The sequence below is a fragment of the Caretta caretta genome, chromosome 3, assembly GCF_965140235.1.
Source record: "Caretta caretta isolate rCarCar2 chromosome 3, rCarCar1.hap1, whole genome shotgun sequence".
Classification (NCBI taxonomy): Eukaryota; Metazoa; Chordata; order Testudines; family Cheloniidae; genus Caretta; species Caretta caretta.
The window spans coordinates 187823119-187843239 of record NC_134208.1 but is presented as its reverse complement, the minus strand read 5'-3'; the positions used below and the strand labels follow the sequence as shown (position 1 = coordinate 187843239).

Genomic DNA, 20121 nt, shown 5'->3' with positions numbered 1-20121 from the left:
AGCTTCTTCTAAAACCTACTGTTTTCTCCTAATGGCTCATCAACCTGAATGGGCCCTTCCAAGCCAGCCATCTAGACTCAACATCCTCTGCCTAGTGGGCGTTTCCCAGGTGTAAACACATTTGTCAATATTCATAACTTCAGATACAAAGTGACATCTGTATACAAATAGGATAATAATATTCAGTAAATCATAACCTTTCCAAGGTATCTCACATGACCTATCTTGCATAAAATACACCATAGTTATGCCATAATCATATCATAATATCTCTATGAAGAATATGGGGTGCAGTGTCCTACCCACCCTCCCCTGTTACCCTCTGATTCTTGCAAGACAGAGGGTATATTTGCTGACTTGTTTGAAATACTAAAGAGAATGGGGAGTCGGGGGAAAGGAAGCAACTGGGATAGCAGGATAAACTGCACTTTCAAGACCATGCTGTGAGGAAAAGGCCATTAAGACAAACCAGCAAGGAGTTGGTTGGAAATAATCCTCTTGACTAAAATGTACATTATGTCATTTTTGTTTACTACATTTCTTGCTTTTGTAGATCTCAGAAAAACCTCCATTTTTTCAGGTTTTTAAAAATTTCTTCAATGAAGAAGGCATCTTAGAACTATAGTCTCTGAATTCCCATCTGATGGTCAAAAACCTTTTCAGATGGATATTTCCAACTGCATTCACTTGCTGTTTCTGAATCTTTACTTAGAGCAGATCTCATCCCTAAATAATGATATAACTAGACTAGCCTTTCACAACCCACAGCACAGAGCCTGAAAAAGCATGCACTAATCTCCAGCTAAACAGGACATTGAACAGCAAAACTGAGGACTGCATGTGCCATTTTTTAAAAAAATCAGTTTACAAAATAAATAAATCTCAAAGGTAGTGGATACTGACAACTGACATGTGACAGGGGCATAACTTTTTGTAACCATGACCCAGTAAATGAAGCAGTCTCTTATTAGCAATCCTATATGCCTCCTATATCATGTAATATCAGAAGGGAAGTAAATCTCTGGCAAAAAACACACGATGTCAAGACCCTATTATGCACAGTTGAATGGATAAACAGAAAAGTCAGAGCAAGCAAAGAACTTGAAAGGCCTGGCTGGGATCCATGCTTAGCCCTGCTAGAATACCACAACACACCTCCTAATGCTCTATTAATATTGTCGGTTGAGGAACTGAGGCAGAGAAGTGAAGTCAGTCAGCACAAGGCCACAAGGGAAATCAGCATCTGATCTGGGATTAGAAGGTTGGAATTCCTAGCTCCTAGTCCTATGCTCAGAACATTAGATCACATCTATTTTCTGCTTTATTTTTTACTATAACTATCAACCACTTTCAAACAGCATATTGATGAAGCAAAGATGATTCAAACTTCACATTCTGGACAGTCCTTTAAACTTCATTGGAAAAAAACAATTCCCTCTGAATTGTCATCTGATGTAATTTTAAAAAAACATATGCTTTCACCAGGCAATTTGACAGGAAATTATAACATATACTATTAAACCAATTGCGAGATCAACATATTAGACAACTTCTAAAAGTTAATTTAGTGCATATTTTGTCTAACATGAGCATTTTTACTATATGAAAATCTTGCAATACCTTATTAAATCTCTAGATGGTGCTTGACTGTACAAGAAGAAATTTGGGAGTTCTAATTACAGGTAATACAATAGAGAAGTCTCGAGTGACCGCAGTGAAGTTACAATAAAGTAGTGTGAGAGTTAATCAATTCTTATCTGTATGTTTATCTTACATACCTACTCAACACAATGGAAATACAACTCACTCCAGATAGTACTATATTTATAGACAGGTCTTTTAAGTGTTATTGTACCACAAACCTTCTTAAGAGCTAAACAGAATATATCTATGACTTTCTACAGACCCTTAAAATCATATTTGTTATTTCTTCCAAGAAGGTAAATAGTTTTGTTAGGCATGTTTATCAGCAATCCATGCTGAAATTGTACTGGTGGAGGTCTTCTCCCATTTTGTCCCTACTATGTGTTTTCAGTGTTTCCCTAAAGCAGAAATCACACTTAATAATGGTGAAACCTGTCACTTAATGATATGGAATTTCCTAGGTCTTCTCTAAATCACTTATTAGATATTAGTGTCAAATTAGCAACTCTTTTGGAGTAAGCTCATATTTTCATTCCGGCTCCACCTGTCTGAAGTTGCTAGTACTAGAGTATCTTCTGAATCTGTGGTAATAATGATCTCCATTTGCTCACTTTTTCTACTAGAGCCATTCCATGGCCGCTTGCTTGCAGCTCCTTTTCACTACACAGTTTGGTCAGTTCCTGGTCAGTTTTATGCCACCAGGAAACCAAAGCCTCTTGAGAAGTTTTGTCTCTGTCTTTGATAACTTGTTCTGATCTGGCCTGGTTGTAGCAGAGGAGAGGCAACTGTAAGAAAAAGCTGAAGAATCCCATTTGCAATCTGAAGCATCTTTAAAGGACTGACAGTGGGGAGGTCACTGTGAATTTGTCATGGGACCACAAGACAAATAATGCTGGTTAATTAGTGATCACCTGTAAAAAGCCTACAATGACTGCAGGAAGATGTCACTTGTTTGTGACCCTTGTACTGAGTGCTGTGACTGAGTTCCAAAAAAAACTTCAGGGAGTTCTTCAAAATCTCTTTTGCTGGCTATTACAGCAATAGAAGAAAAGAAGACTTGAGGCTACAAAAACAACGAGGAGTCCAGTGGCACCTTAAAGACTAACAGATTTATTTGGGTATAAGTTTTCATGGGTGAAAAACCCACTTCTTCAGATGCATGGAGTGAAAATTACAGATGCAGGAGTAAATATACTGAAACATGAAGAGAAGGAAGGGAGTTACCTTACAAGTGGAGAACCAATGTTTACAGGGCCGATTCAGTCAGGGTGGATGTAGTCCACTCCCAATAATTGATGAGGAGGTGTCAATACCAAGAGAGGGAAAACTGCTTTTGTAGTGAGCCAGCCACCCCCAGTTCCTATTCAAGCCCAAATTAATGGTATTAAATTTGCAAATGAATTGTAGCTCTGCAGTTTCTGAAGAAGAAAGAAGCGTTAGAGGAGCAGCAACAACGCATGGTGGCTGTGGAATCTGGGCAGAGTGTGGATGGGGAAGGGATAAATAGTTACATGGTCTGTACTTTAGACAGATGCTTATTTGTTGTTTGTCTGTCACCGTCTGTGTCTTGTCTATTTAGATCATAAACTCTTTGGGGCAGAAGTTGTCTCCTTCTATGTGTCTGATTAGCATCCCACACAATGGATCCCACGCCTTAACAGGGGGCCTTTGGTAATATGATAACAATAAGAAAGAAAGAAAGAAAGAAAACAAACAAAAGGCCCAAGAATCAAGAAACTGAAGAGAAAGGACAGAATGCACAGAAGGAAACACAGTGCTAGATAACCTCATAGATTCTTTCACTGACTCGTTGGCTAACCTGTGCATAAGCTCTGCTGTGTCAGACTTATGCTGCGTTGCCATGGAATTTGAGAATTCAATTCCTCTAGCTCTTGCACACTCATATAAACTTCTGGTAACGACAACATTCTTTTTGTTTGTTCAGACTTGGTTGTCCTGGCAATATTTGCCTCTGGCTTCGTATTTCATAAAAAGTTGGGACTTGTAGCCAGATTACATAAACAGAGACTGTTTTTCCATTCTAACCCTAACACGCTTCCTTCTCTCCACCATACAACTTAAAATGGAACTAATTGAAGAAGAAGAGAGTGGCTCACCAGGAATGTTCTTACCAAATACATTCATTGACTACATGGCACATGTACACTTGTGTTGTTTCAACGTATGATGTTATCACCCCTAGAAATATAATCAACCTGTTCAATTCACAAGCTTCTTTTTCATTTAACTGACTTTTGGAGGCCTGATTCTGATCACACACCAGTGTAGATAAGGAGTCAATGGGACAGATTTTGTTCACAGTTACACATGAGGGCAAATCTGGAATAACGATTGCCTAATCAGTGGAGTTATTCTAGATCAGTAGCTCTCAATCTTTCCAGACTACTGTACCCCTTTCAGGAGTCTGATTCGTCTTGAGTACCCTGAATTTTGCCCCACTGAAAAAACTACTGGCTTACAAAATCAAACATCAAAATACAAAAGTGTCACAGCACGCTATTATTGAAAAATTGCTTACTTTCCCATTTTTACCATATAATTATCAAATAAATCAATTGGAATATAAATATTGTAAACTCGCATTTCAGTGTATAGTATATAGGGCAGTATAAAAAAGTCACTGTCTATATTAAATTTTAGTTTGTACTGACTTCACTAGCGCTTTTTACGTAGCCTGTTGTAAAACTAGGCAAATATCTAGATGAGTTGATGTACCCCCTGGAAGATCTCTGCATATCCCCGGGGGTAAACGTACCCCTTGTTGAGAACCACTGTTCTAGATGTCCACCAACATAACTGAGATCAGAATGTGGCCTAATGGATTTACATCAATATAATATTGATGTAAATGAAGTATGAATCCAGTTTTGTCTTTTAAGAAGCTTCTTGACTACTGCAAAATGTCTCAGTACAAGCAGACATTATGTCTCTGCTAACTGCAGAATATACTATCATAGATAGCCTAAAATTCTATGCACAAGAGCCGATCAATAGGTAGAGACTAACAGCAGAAAAGGCACACGAAAAGGGTGATGCATAGGTTGTTTTCGTATAATTATCTTATAACATATTGCATTGTAATACAGCCAGCTCATTAATTGCAACTCTTTGGTTAAGGACTCTGGTTACAATATTACGTATGTTATTTACTGCATGCAACAAAAATGTGAGGTCAGATCACACCCTCTGCTTTTATGCATGGGGACAAAAAACGTCTGCAAATAAGGGCCTAATTTTTGTAGCAGCCACTCCCTCCAAACGTTCAGAAATTTCCCAAGCAGATTCCCACTCTATGCTCTCAACCACCCCACCTTTCTCACCTACCCATTAATTAAAGAGAAGGGGACTTCTGTTCAACCACTCATTTTTTTTTATCCCTTCTATTCTGCTGCTTTATTCATGTCCTCTAACCACCCAGATTCTTCTATTTCAGTCCAAGAAAATTCAGTCCTAATTTACTGGAAACTTGTCTGGAACAGAGAGACATGAACACTGCTGAAATGAATCAAAATATAAGTCAAATAAATATCAGTGGAAAATCTTGGGGAACTGATTTTAGGATTAAGCAACTGCAACTCTCTCATACGGTAATTAGAACAATTGGCTGAGAATTCCATAATATAAGTGACAAATACTAATAATTTTAATGGGAGTTGTGTTGGTCATCACATTAATGAAAAAAGCTTTTCTTATATAAATAATTTTATTCTTAACTTTACAGCCAAGTGATAGTAGACAAACCAGAGTCAGCTTCTAGCTGAAACAAGCAACTCCATTCTGTTCAGCATTCACAGAGCCATGTACTGTCATGTGAAAGATGGCCATTAGAACTTTCAATCCACCTCCCACAATCTGACATAACAATAGCGGCTATGTCACACAAGAGCTGTGCCTTTTTTACATACGGACTGAAACTAGTCTCTACAGTAAGGCCTAAGCTACACTAGAAAAGGTTTGCCAGTATAACTACTGGTACACTGGCAAACCCTCCTAGTGTAGATGCAGTTTACACCAGCAAAGGAGGTGCTTTTGCCAAAATAGCTTATCTTGGTTTTCTCAAACAAAATAAACTATCCCAGCAAAAGCACTTTTTTGCTGGTATAACACTAGGGCTTCGCCAGTATAAAAAGGTTTTTAAAAATTACACTCCAACATTATCATAGTGACAAAAGTTTTAAGTGTAGACCTGGACTAAGAGAAATTCCTTGCACTGAGATATTAAAATAAAGATAGACAAGAAACAAAAACATGAAATAAAACTTTAGGTAAGAAGGTGCAGAGATATTATTCTTCGTGGCCAGTGTCCAGTAAGGCTTAACCAAGAATTCTAAACATGCCCTGAATATATAGGAGAAAATAATCACTGTATAAACCAAGTTGCTTAAACATACATACATACTGGATACACTCTTCCAGTCGTATTATATCTAACCATGAATCTCCTGAAAAGAAGTCTCACGTTACTGATTCTAAGTCTGCTTTCTTTCTGATCCACCAAAATCATCATAAATATTTTGTGCTTCTGTGAATTGCGCAGAACAGCCAGGGGCCAAACTACAGATCTCTTAAAGAATCTTATTATATGCCAGATCTTTCTTGGTTCAAATTACACCACCCACAAACATCCTTCCCCAAATTGTGTCTCTCTGTGTACACCACTAGCAAGCACTGTTACATACTTTTGTGTTTGAGAAGCACTGATATTAACCAATAATCTACTGTTTCCTCATGCCCAGCCAATGTAGTTTGGCAACTGGTAGGAAGACCCTGTTGCATGCTGCATGTCTTGGAAAACGTCTGCTTTCTTTCACAAAACTCATATCTGTGGCCATATATTGAATGTGCTTGGATTATATCTTTTGTTTGCCATCTGAAAACAAATATATGCTAATTGCTGCCCCCATCAACAAAGCAAATTTACAACTTGTCTGCAGCTTCTCATAACTCTTAAACCTAGTAGAATGCAATCAACCAGCACACGAGCAAATGTTGGGAGACTTTTGCAGTCTTAAATGAATAGGAGCATTTTTATACCGTTTCTATTCCCTGATCAGACTGAAATATTGACTCACTGTAGCTATTGGTTTTTCCCCTAGCCATTGTAATTTCTTGTCATAGTGCAGCAAACTAGAGCTCAGAATTCAATTTGAACAGTGAAGATGTCATCACTGAAACACTTTTTTCTGAAAAGGTGCCTGCTGCTAAATATTAATAAAACCTTTAAGTTACAGGTAGTGGGGGGTTGAAATAAAAACTAATATGTAAGAAAAAGACAAAAAAGGCAAAGGAAAAGGGGAGATAACTAGTCGGTTGCCAAGGACTTTTGTGCTCTATGCAGGGTATAAATGGTCACACCATTACACAAGTTGGTATGAGTAATGCATATCTGGAAGAGGAGAAATAGGGCAGGGTAGGAAAGGGCTTAAAGAGGAAGAAAGAAGGCGTAGCAGAAGAAGAGAGGTGAGCAGACAGGAAAAAGTAAGCATCGTAAGTAGCACTGATCATACTCAGGGATAGAATAGCTACTAACAAGTGTATCAATAACAGTTCACCTCTCTCACTCTCTTCTAATATGTACAGTCCTGGAGCTTTAAAATCCCTGCTGTCCTGCAGGGTGAGTGCCACTGAATAACAGGGGGGTTTGTTGTTGTTTTTTGTTTTTACAAAAAGACATTCCCTTCCCACAACACAGGTGGAGTTTTCATACCCGTAACAGAAAAGGAATTTCATTTGATGCTCTACACTTGGGCCTGGTCTACACTGCGGGGGAGGGGGTCGATCTAAGATACGCAACTTCAGCTACGAGAATAGCGTAGCTGAAATCGACGTACCTTAGACTGACTTAGAATCACTTACTTCGCGTACTCGCAGCGCGGGATCAACGGCCGCTGCCGCTCCACCGTCGACTCCACTTCCCCGATCACTCTTCTGTCAACTCTGGAACTCCACCAGGGTGAGAGGTGGATCGATTTATCGCATCTACACTAGACACGATAAATCTATCCCTGATAGATCGATCACTGCCCGCCAATCCGGCAGGTAGTGTAGACGTGGCTTGGAGTGGAACTGTCAAAAGCACTGAGAGTCAGCCTAACCCTCAGAAAACTCCCATCGCCTTCATCAGAAAGATAGTTAAAGCAACGTGGAGAGAGCTTTTGAAAATCAAAATCCCATTCTATGTCTTTCTACTTCTGTTTCAGCCTGACAAGTGTCCAGAGTATAGTTACGATGTTTCCCATAATGACAACCAACCCAGACAACAGAGAAGCCACTACTGCCCTTTTTAACCTTAGTAACTTTGAAGGTAGAAAAACAGGTCAGATAGAATGTTGCCTGAACAAGTGTCTTTCACCAACTCACCTGAAAGCCCCAGAAAATTCTTTATAGAACATGCTAGCCAGGTCCCCACTGTCTCATATAAATGAAACACTAACATAACTGAGTATGACTTCAGAATAGGCTAGCTGTTGACTATACTTCCTTCCTGTACTGAAAGCAATGAAATTCCTAGGATGAGCAGACATGCTGTGAAAGACCAACACGTGTCATTCTCATAATTTCTAATGATAAAGTGTTTACAGGTGTGCGGTTAGCTTCTAGAACCAATAAACCAAGCCAAGATATAGACACACATTTGGCCATAAAGCATATATTTATGTCAAGATGCAGACTTTGTTGCCTACTTAATTATTCCCTTTGCATTTCCCTCAGCTTCTGCCCCCCCCCCTCCAAAAAAAAATACACCACTTCCCCATTGTAGACTTTTAGGCACTATTTTTAGAACTGATTAGTGACTTTGGATACCAAACATGAGAGACCTTAAAGGGCCATGATTTTCAGAAGTTGGGAGTTCTGCACTTTCTGAAAACTCAGACCCCTCTACAGTGTCTCAGGTGTGCACCCCAAAATGGAGACAAACAAAATCACTAGTAACTTGAAAATTTTTGGCCCTAAAGTCTTTCCTGAATGATCTATCACACCAAGACAAATCAGAGATTGTGTTTTTGGTCAATCATTATCATTTGCCTTGCTTGGCAAGACAATAATACTCCGCATCACAGAGTATCTTGCATCTCAAAGGCTCAGCAAATGTGATTTTATATATGATAATCCTCATTACCCCTTGCAGGTGGTGAATATTATATGCCCATTTTTCAGATGAATAAACTAAGGTACAGAGAAGTTAAATCACTTGCTCAAGGTCACATAACTAGTTAGTGGCAGAACAAAGAATAGAACTATTACCCCCTTTAACTATTAGGCAAAACCTTGCTTAAAATCTGCTTTACCAAGGACATCACCAACTCTGATCCTGAGCCATCCCTGTAACTAATGCATTTGTCTCTATACTTTATAAAAATGATTAAATCCGAGTCTATGAATATCATTGCCCCTTCCCTTCACCACTATCTTTGATTTTTACACACAGGTCATAGTATTCTGAGTCAGTACGACGAACTAGCATTACATGGGTATTTTTTTAAAATGAACAAGATATTTCATTTTGAAAAGGTACTAATTTCCACAGTATTTTTAAATTAAATATAATAGCAAGATGCATTAGTCAATACAAAATTAACATATATTTGAAAAATGCAAATATTATTAATTCGTTGCTAATAAATAAAAATAGTTAAAATAAAAAGAAAGGCATGTACCCAGGAGAGCTTTAACTCCAAATCATTTGATGTTTGTTTATTTTTAAAATGTAATTTCAGTCTCCCCATTAAGCACCTAATACATCCCCCCAAAAAATTACAATAACAAATTTATTATTTTAATTGCTTGACAAATTTCCATTTTTGAATCAAAGTAATGTTTTAAGTTGTCTGCACAATAGCATTTGAAACTTTATATTTTAGAAAGATATGAAGAGAGAAATTCACTCTTAAGATGAAACTAGGACTGTCAAAGGTCAGCTGTTTGTAATTTTAAACTTCTTAATTGTTAATTATAACATAAGTTTCAGCCTCCAGTGAGTTCTTACAAGGTATCAACACTTGTAAAGGTGAAAAAAATGCTCTGAAGTATTGTCATGATCTCAAATACACCAGTAGAAATGCTCCACTATAATCAGCAATGAGAAATGAAAATAAAAGATGCTAGAGGCTTTGATTACTGTAATGAGAGCCTTTGATCACTGTAAGAGTTCAAATTATATCAGTGTCTCACTGCAGAAAACACGGATGTTAAACACTAATACATGAGTGTTACTATCTAGGTAGGAGCTACTGTTCCTATCAACAGGAAGTCACCCACCTGGGGTAGCATGCGATTTTCCTCCTCCAGCTGTCTTACTCTTGCCTCCAGCTGCCTAACATAGGACAAGGTTGAGTCTAAAATTAAAAAGAAAAAACTCGCATTATACACACAAGTCTGCTTTTGTGCACTAGCATCAGAGCCTATATAAGACAGGAGATTTCTGATTTGGTGTAATCACAGCAGATATCTCCTCTTAAGTGTACCTTACAACACCCAGTTCTGTTTCTCTCTAAGATAACACCAGTTATTGCTGATACTATAAGTAGTTTAAAACGTTAAGACTTGGCAGAATCAGCCTAATTCCTTGTTGATTTTGAGTCTAAACTACTGTAAATGACAAGGCAGTTGCTTCTCTACAACACAATAAAAGTCCCAAAGAAAGGCAATGAAGAACAATTTCTGCTAATCCCTACCCTAAACTTCCTGAATTTTCTGTGCTATGTAACTACATACAATTTTAGAAACACAAGAATAATACAGTGAACTATGGGGTCACTTTTGTACAGCCATGGAGATAAAAGAGTTTGTGCTATAGCAAGAGCCAATCACAGAGGTAAATCCTGCTCGCCCCATCCTGCTCACACAAATATTTTCATTGGCCTCAGGTGAAGAAGGAGAGCAGGATTTCCCTCAGATATGAGATTCAAAAAATAAGCATACATCAATTCCATGGGCTCACTTCCACCCTTGAGAGAGTCATATATGGTCAATTATCCTCCCACTGAAGCAAACAGTTTTCCTAATGACTTAAATGGGAGCAGAATTTGGTCCATAAGGAGAACCAAAGCCAAAAATCAGAATTTTCCAATACAGATGACCATGCATATCTTGGCCCACATGGAAGCTCTGCAGGTAGAAAACTGCCTCTAAAGAAAATGTGCATGGAATGGGGAGTAGTTTAATTGTAATACAGAAGACTACTTCTCCATACAAGACCATAACTGTGACTCTACCAGCCCCTATTAATTCAACAGAAGTCAGCCCTTCTCTGGGGCCTGATTCATTAATTCTCTACACCATTTTTATGCTGGTGTACTCTAGTGACTTTAGCTGGAATTACACCAGCCATCTACTCATGGAATAGAGTGGAGAATTAGCTATTTGGTCTCTAAAAGGTGTATCTGTGGACATGCTGGGTCAGGTGTTCAACTGGCATAATCCCCATGGCTCCACTGACTTCACTGGAGTTCCTCAGCTGAAATTAGCTGGCACTCTAGATCTCTAATATATCCAAGTCACTTCACATGCCAGCCAGTCCATGAAATAAAAATGATAGGAGACTGGGAATGCAATGTAGTTGTAGCTATGTTGGTCCAAGCATATTAGAGAGACGATGTGGGTGAGGCAATATATTTCCAACAAAAGCTATTACCTCACCCACCTCGTCTTTCTAGTAGACTAGGTTTCACTTAACACTCTTATGGGGAGATAGTAGACTAAGGGCCATTTTAATTCTGAATTAGAGTGTCCACATAGGGGTTTAATATAGTTTAACTAATCCACTTTAAATTCATACCTTTATTTAATTCTGATTAACTTTCCTGAGTGTCTCCATGAATACAAGCCCTAAAACAGCAGTTCTCAAACTGTTGGTAGGGACCGAAAAGTGGGTTGTGACCCCATTTTAACGGTGTCGCCAGGGCTGGCTTAGACTTGCTGGGGCCCCGGGCTAAAGGCTGAGCCCCACCGCCTAGGCCGAAGCTCGAGGGCTTCAGCCCTAGGCGGTGGGGCTCAGGTTACAGGCCCCCTGCATGGAGCAGTGGGGCTTGGGCTTTGGCTCTCCTACCCAGGGCAGCAGGGCTCAGGGTTCAGTCCCTCCTCCTGGGGTTGTGTACTAATTTTTGTTGTCAGAAAGGGGTCGCGGTGCAATGAAGTTTGAGAAACCCTGCCTTAAAATATGCAAACATATGTAGTGCACATGAAGTTATAGAACATGAAGGCAATATATAGTCATTTGTCAGAAATGATTAGTACACAGTGAAGTAGTGGATTATACATAGAAACAGAGGGAGAAAGGTAATCTGAGGTTTTATATGCTGTGATCTGCAAGTCTTGCATTAACTAGTCCTGGATGAGTCTCTTTGGATTCCCAAAGTTTGGTATAGATAAGCACTGAAGTTGCAAAGCTTATCCAAAACTAACCACATTCTTTAAGAGGACCTCCCATCTCATGACCCTCCTTCCTTATCTGTAACCCACCCCTGGTGGTAACAGCACTCCACAACAGTCTCCCACACTACCTTCCCCACCCTAAGGGCAGTTATTTTGGGAAACAGTTCACAGTCCATCCTTCCCTTCTGTCAAGGTTCCTCCCCCACTCTGAACTCTAGGGTACAGATGTGGGGACCTGCATGAAAAACCTCCTAAGCTTATCTTTACCAGCTTAGGTCAAAACTTCCCCAAGGTACAAAATTTTACACCCGTTATCCTTGGAATGGCCGCTACCACCACCAAACTAATACTGGTTACTGGGGAAGAGCTGTTTGGACGCGTCTTTCCCCCCAAAATACTTCCCAAAACCTTGCACCCCACTTCCTGGACAAGGTTTAGTAAAAAGCCTCACCAATTTGCCTAGGTGACTACAGACCCAGACCCTTGGATCTTAAGAACAATGAACAATCCTCCCAACACTTGCACCCCCCCTTTCCTGGGAAATGTTGGATAAAAAGCCTCACCAATTTGCATAGGTGACCACAGACCCAAACCCTTGGATCTGAGAACAATGAAAAAGCATTCAGTTTTTACAAGAAGACTTTTAATAAAAAATAGAAGTAAATAGAAATAAAGAAATCCCCCCTGTAAAATCAGGATGGTAGATATCTTACAGGGTAATTAGATTCAAAAACATAGAGAACCCCTCTAGGCAAAACCTTAAGTTACAAAAAAGATGCACAGACAGAAATAGTTATTCTATTCAGCACAATGCTTTTCTCAGCCATTTAAAAGAATCATAATCTAACACATACCTAGCTAGATTACTTACTAAAAGTTCTAAGACTCCATTCCTGTTCTGTCTCTGGCAAGAGCAGCACACAGACAGACACAAACCCTTTGTTTGTCTCCCTCCTCCCAGCTTTTGAAAGTATCTTGTCTCCTCATTGGTCATTTTGGTCAGGTGCCAGCAAGGTTACCTTTAGCTTCTTAACCCTTTACAGGTGAGAGGAGCTTTCCCCTGGCCAGGAGGGATTTCAAAGGGGTTTACCCTTCCCTTTATATTTATGACACCTTCCAACAACATTCTTCTAGGGGAAAGACTATGTACTCCTCCCCCTCCTACAGTACCATCTTCTCAATGGGGTTGATTTGCAGATTTCCACCACCAAGAGGAGGCTTCTGGACTCAAAGCTGCTCCTTTTGAACTTCATGCTTTTGCCAACCCATGCCATTATCTTTTGAATTCACTTTTACACTTGATGCTTTTGCTTCTGCCATTTGCTCCTCTACCACCGTCTAGCGTCACATACTTACATGTTATATTTGTAAAAGATTTTCACCTCTCTTATATATTCCTTTGTATTATACTTTACAGCTTAAGGACCAGAGCCATAGTTGGTGTAAATCTACATAGCTCTAGTGAAGTCAACGCTGATTTTACACTATCTGAGCATCTGGTATAAAATCTCCTAGTATTTCAACCCTTTCATAGTATGAAAGATTTATTTTAATCTCCCTACCAATCCCATTAATACTAACACTTAGATCAGATACCAAGGGCCTGATCTAGCAAATGCTAATTGAAATGAGTAGTCCTGGTGTCCTTCATTATTACAAATATATATATATATATATATATATATATATATATATATATATAGGAGTATAAATTAATATACTCAAGTTATGTTGTAAAATGGATACCATAAATTACACGGGGTGAAATTTTATCTCCATTGAAGTCAGTGGCAAAATTCCCAATGATTTCCATGGAGCAGGATTTCATCCAACCTATATTCACTGCAGCACAGCCAAAGGCATTACGAGAACTGTAGCAGTAACACCTACCAGATCCATATTTGTGTTGTTTCCCAGTCTAGCATCTTGCAAGATGTTCCAATATATCTGTCAAGAGGTAAGCCACGGCCCTTTATGGTCCTTCCAGGGCACTCCACCCTCGTATTCTTTCAATTACCAGACTTTAATTGGCTCAAGAACATGTACCCCCTTCCTGGGGTCTGATTTATTAAGTTTTCTACAATGGATGATTTACTTCGTTGCTCCAGATCTCCCTGCTGGGGTCCCAATAAAAGACCTGGTCAGCTCTTTGTCCCAGTTCAGGGGCCCCCACCCTCCTTCCTGGAGCTGGTGCTGTGCTTCAGTCACTGCCTCTCCTTATGGCAGGAGCTCCCCCAGCTCTCCTCCTTGGGGTCGGGTTATAATTTTTCCAGCTGTAGGGCCTTAACTAACTTCTCCCTCTGCTGGCCCCTTTATCCTCAATTAATCCTTAGGCTAGGAGGATCCAGCAGGCAGCCTTCTCCTGCTGATGCCTTCTTGCTCTTTAGGGCCCTACAGGAGTCCTTTTACCCCCTACAGTGTCTGCAGGCATCTGACCTGCTATGAGAGAGGCAACAGAATTTATGCTGGACCTCTTTTCCCAGCTCATTCCCAGTTGTTTGGAGGGGAGAGAGGAGCCTTTCCTGCCCTTTCTGAAAGACTCCTGGCCTCAGATTCTTAAAGATATAATGACAGGATTTCCTCCCAAGCATCATTTATTCCCAGGACTACTTTCTCTCTGTCCCCATTAGGTTCATATAATGAACCCTTAAAGACTTAAAAGGGCATGTCACATGGCAAAGTGGCCCACGGCCTTTAAGGGGCAAACTACCCCACCACAATATCAGACAATAATTGTTTTGAAAGACAAATTGATAATCATTGGACAAATAAGATGATTTTCACCTGATGTAATTAGTAAAGCCATTTGTATTTTATGCTTCTCTAAGTAGATTCATTTATTATCCATGTAGTTCTTAGGATTTCAAATGCATTGCAAAAGACCTCCATTTACTACAAAACAAATCTTAATCTTTGGTTGCACAGCTGCTTACATATTGTGACAGGGCAAGGCCAGATGGCTATAGAAAAGTAGTGGGAGATAGATATATTAGCTCCAGGCTAAACTAATCCCTGGTACCAGGTTAAGTGAAATGGAAGCTGCTCCAGGTCAATTAAGACACCTGGGGCCAATTAAGAACTTTCCAGAAGGCAAGGAGAACACTAGGTTGACTGGAACACCTGAAGCCAATCAGGGGCTGGCTGAAACTAGTTAAAAGCCTCCCAGCCAGTCAGGTGGGTGTGCATGTTAGGAGCTGTGGGAGGAAGTTCTGCTATTGGAGAGGCTGAGTAGTATGCACCATATCACAAAGAAGGAGGCCCCAAGGTAAGGGTAAAGTGGAGCTTGAGGAAGTGAGGGCTGCTGTGGGGGAAGTAGACTAGGGAATTGTACAGGTCATGTTTCTAAAAGGTCAGCTACCATAGCTGATACTATTAGGATCCCTGGGCTGGAACCCGGAGTAGAGGGTGGGCCTGGGCTCCCCACACACACATTTGCCCCCTGATTAATCACTGAGACTGGGAGACAACAGCAACTGTGCAAGGAAGGATAACTTCTCCTCACCTCCCTTGCTGGCTTATGATGAAAATGGCTCAGTAGACTGTGACCCTTGTCTCTAGAGAGAAGGGTTACATTGAGGGTCAGAGTGAGCCCCTGAGGCTAGTGAAATCTGCCAGGAAATGCGGGACCCACTGAGGCAAGGACAGAGCTTTGTCACAATATAGAATTTTAACTCCCAAACACATCTCATCTGAGCTCCCTCAGTCTTAAACAACTAATGAATGATGGAAAAATATTTGTATTAATACCAGTAAAAGCTCTATTGTCACATTCTGAATATCAGCATAAACCTGTCAGTGATGTTATGGCCAAATGAGGACTTGGATAAGACCAAACAACTTGTTTTTGCTCAAGAACTGAACAGGATTTGGACCCAGAGACAGGATACTGGACTAGATGGACCACTTCTTTCTTAGTTTATGTGCAACGTGCCTCAGGTGGCACATGACCAGGATTCATTACTGAATTTGGTCTGCTGGTTGGATCATTAGCTTCCCCGGCTTGGGCTGAGTACTGATAGGGAGTGCGATGTGAATTCTGATCCATCTCTCCCTGCCAATGGACCACTGGTCAGATCCAGTGTGGGAACTCCTAGCTTCATATTTGGCTGCATTACTTCTGCTTCTCCCATGGTCCAATATTCTGTTTTTAGATATTTGTTCTACTGAAGCAGCAATCTTGAACAAGTTCCATTCTACTTTAAATATGATCTGTCAAATAAATGTGTATTTTAAAATTATAGTATTCATTAAAGCCATAAGCACAAAAAATAGAGATGGAAAAGGTTGCTGGGTCATATTTTGTCACAGCCCCCTGAAGACACAGGATTGTTTCCTTGGTGTCTTACAGGGTATGTCTACATTGCAATAAAATATCTGTTGCTGGCCCCTTGTCAGTTGACTTGAGCTCGTGGAACTCTGGCTGTGGGGCTATAAAATTGCAGAGTAGATGTCCAGGCTCAGGCTAGAGCCCTGGCTCTGAGACCCTGTGAGGTGGGAAGGGTCCCAGAGTCTGAGCTCCACTTGAGCCCATATATCTACACTGCAATTTTATAGCCCTGCAGCCTGAGTCCTGTGAGCCTAGTCAGCTGACACAGGCTAGCCTGGGTGTTTTACTGCAGTGTAGACAGACCCTTAAGAGTCTCCTTCCAGTCTGCAAGTATATTCAGATATACTGGATCTGATCAGTGAAGATGAAAATCTTTGTAGTTATACCACACACAGTTCCTCAAATCTTCCTTTTTTACATCAGTTCCACATGCTGTTAACATAGTTGGAAGTGTAGTCATTGTGCCTCACTCCATTCTGGGAATTAAACTAAAATTCTTGATTATTTGTATAATAACAGTGTAGTATTTGTGGTAGTTTATCATCCTCAAAAACTTAATACCATGTTTTTATAGAAATACTGAGACAATCTGCCCTCATTCTGTATCATTTAGTCTAACTTTATTAGAGGACTTCAGTATTTATGTAGCTGATCATTTTTCTCTTATGACATCAGAATTCTTGAAACTGCTAGATACTTTTTGTTTGTGTCAAACTATGTTAGAGCCTGATTTTGTTCCCACATGCATATACTTGTTTTATCACACTGATATCCATTTTCAGTGTGTCTGTGACTGATCTCCCTACATCAAATACTTTTGTAATGTTCTTTAAACTGGATTTCCTCCTCTATTTTAGAATGGTTGTGGATGTCACATTAAAGTCTGTTTTCTTAAGACGTTTCCCTTCGTTCTATCTTTTTCCACTAGGGCTTTCATACTATGAATATGGCTTAGGCCCTGGTTCAATGCTAACTGAAGTCAATAGTAGGTTTTTCCATTGACTTCAATAGGCCTTGGATAAGCCATTACTGCATATGATCATGTTTCCCTTTAGTGACTGGCCCAACTGACTCTAACAGTCTGCTAATTAGACAGCAAAAATCATCATCTTTAACTCAAGCATTAGAGCTCTGGTTTTTGGGGCTTAAGGTGCTGAGTTTGAGTTGCACTGACAACAGTTGTGGCTATATATATGTGACCATTGTTCATTACGTAGCTCCTTTTTGAATAGAACTTTTATTTTTTTACAGCTGATAGAACTGCACATCAGTGAAGGAACTGTTAAATTGGGAGGCATCTCATAATATGGCTGGCCAGAAGTGGAAAAATAAAATTTTATGAAAAATGTTAATCTTGTTTTGGTTTTCATCAAAACTTTCTGATAGCTCTATTTGGTAATCATAATTTACATGGAGTGTGCCAGGATCTATATAAGCCTTGTTATATTCTGATGAATGGGGTGACCATATTTTAAATACAGTGAGAAATTCTCAAGTGGTATAAATGGGTAAAATTACAGTGAAGTCAACTGAGCCATCTAGTTACATCAGCAAAGAAGTTAACCCATTGTGTGCCAAGATATATAGGTAGCTGATGAATTTGGTTCAATTAAAAACATTTGCAGAAGGTTCAAACAATAGGGAAAGGCCTTTAAGATGCTGCCTGTAGTCTTTGGAAAGCTATTTCAAAAACATGAAGGATATGTGTAACCTTGCTTTCGCTGTACTACTTTCAGCAGGAGCATAAGATTTGCAATATTGTATTAGACCAGGTCACTTAAGTCCATCGCAAGATGAAAGGTGAGAATCTGTGCATAGCCAACTATCTAGTATTACAGAATATAAATCTTTTCCCTTGTACCTTACAGGGACCAAGTAACAGCTCAAAGCATTATTTGAGTACTCCTATATTAACAGTCATAACTAGAAATATTATAACCGCATCCAGCCCATTTTTAAATCTCATTACTGTACATTGTCAACATACTGTTCTTATTTACACTGGTGAAGCTACTCATTGAAGCTACTCTGTATTTCCACTAGCTCTATTAAAGTTGCATCCCTTGTATGACATTTTTAAATCCTAGAGAGCTTCTTGTTAAACTATGGTGAAATTCCTCTGAAACTTAACAATATTAAGGATAGCACGATCATATAGATAGACCTGACGTTTGCCTAAGGGAAATTGTATTAAGCTCAGCAAAACGTTTAACAACTGTTTATTGTGAAAGTGACTGGTAAAGCATGTTCTCTAGAACACCTATGGCAGCAAAACCCTTAGAGTAGGGTTTGTATCACTCAGATTATTGCTTTTTTGACCAGAATAATTATTTGTCTTACATTTTGTTGCAGTAAAACTGAGTGCTCTCATCTGTGATTATTGGTCACAATTATACAGGTTTTTTCCTGTAACTAACAATATAACTTCTTGTGGTGGTTTTTGGTTTTGTTTGTCAATTCACTAAACTCAGCTCCATGGATACTGCTCTGATTATTTCAAATTAGATCTTAGTGCTTGTAAGCTTTACACTTTTTTAACTAGAATGTATCCTTCAGATTATTATTCTTTCAATCAAAACAGTTATTTTTGTTTCTTGGGCAACAGGTGCTGTACCTCCTGTTTTCAACACACATGGGATCCAGACTTAAGTAATTATGTCTCTAGAATTAGACATTTATCCAAATTTTCTTACACAACTAGTGTTTTCTCAGTTGCAGCTTTTAATTGCAAATTATGTCTATTTGTTGCAGTCAGAGGTTTGTATTTTTTCATAGTCTTGACTCTACTATAGTCAAGGCTTTAATGGTTTATTGATGAAGTCTGACTGGGGTTGTCTGTCTGCATTTGTCTGGACTTAAGTGCTACTTTGACACTATAGATGATGACCTCCTTTTGAACTGGGGCTGCATTGACTAGGGCCAGAGTGCATTAGGTTTTTCTCCTACTCCAACTTGATGACATAATTCTATTTCAATAGCAGACTTTTGTTTGACTCCTGCTGATGTCACTTAAGGAGTCCCTAAAAGATTTGTTCTAAGCCACACTCTTAATCACTGTTTAGATGTTGCCTTTGAGACAGGTTATTTAAAAATACAGGCTTGGGTTTCTACTATCTGAGGATAAGCAGATTTATATTTTACTTAAGAACAATATTGATTCTACTCCATGCTCTCCTTTGCTCTTTAACAATGCTTTCCTACCTCAAGATGAATCCTACTGCACTTGGAATGCAGCAAGGAGGACTGGTGCTAAGAATGGGCTTGATCCAAAGCCCACTGAACTCAATGGAAAGACTGACAAAACTGAGCTTTAGAGCAGCCTCAGTAAGAGAAGAGCTGAAGAAGGAAACTAGGATGCAGTCTGGGATGGGGGATAGTGGAATTAGGAGTATGGGAGGATCACTAAATGGGAAGGGCTACTAAATCGGAGATAGGATTAAGAATTGGTCCAGGAGCAAGAGATAATCATGGCAGACTCCACAACTAGGGCATGGAGAGAAGCTCATGGATGGGAGAAAAAAAAGCATCAGGTCTAGAGAAATCTTCAGTTTGTCACAGCTTTAAAATTCCAATCTGTTTAATTTGTATTTATTATTATTATTTATAAACAACTCCTTACTGAAGACCCCCACCCCGGGCTCTACAAAAGCTATTAACAATACAGAAGCATAAGCCAGTTCCAATGAACCAGCTACTGACCACCCTCCAGCAACAAGTCTTCCTTCTCCCACCCAAGTGTACAGAAACAGAATGCC

At 39.5% G+C, this 20121-nt stretch overlaps 1 protein-coding gene across 8 annotated transcripts in view; it reads right to left on the bottom strand.

Moving 5' to 3' along the window:
* Positions 1–20121, bottom strand: part of CCDC85A (coiled-coil domain containing 85A) — a 187199-nt gene that overhangs the window by 26345 nt on the left and 140733 nt on the right. For 4 of the 8 annotated variants that reach the window (XM_048842815.2, XM_048842816.2, XM_048842817.2 and 1 more), the window contains exon 3: positions 9925–10001. The exons of 2 other annotated variants lie outside the window; for them this stretch is intronic. In XM_048842815.2, coding sequence (XP_048698772.1) covers positions 9925–10001 — 77 coding nt within the window. Of the gene's footprint in view, positions 1–124; positions 158–9924; positions 10002–20121 lie in introns of those variants that run through there. 2 more of the 8 variants (XM_075127197.1, XR_012667797.1) reach the window with 2 other exon arrangements.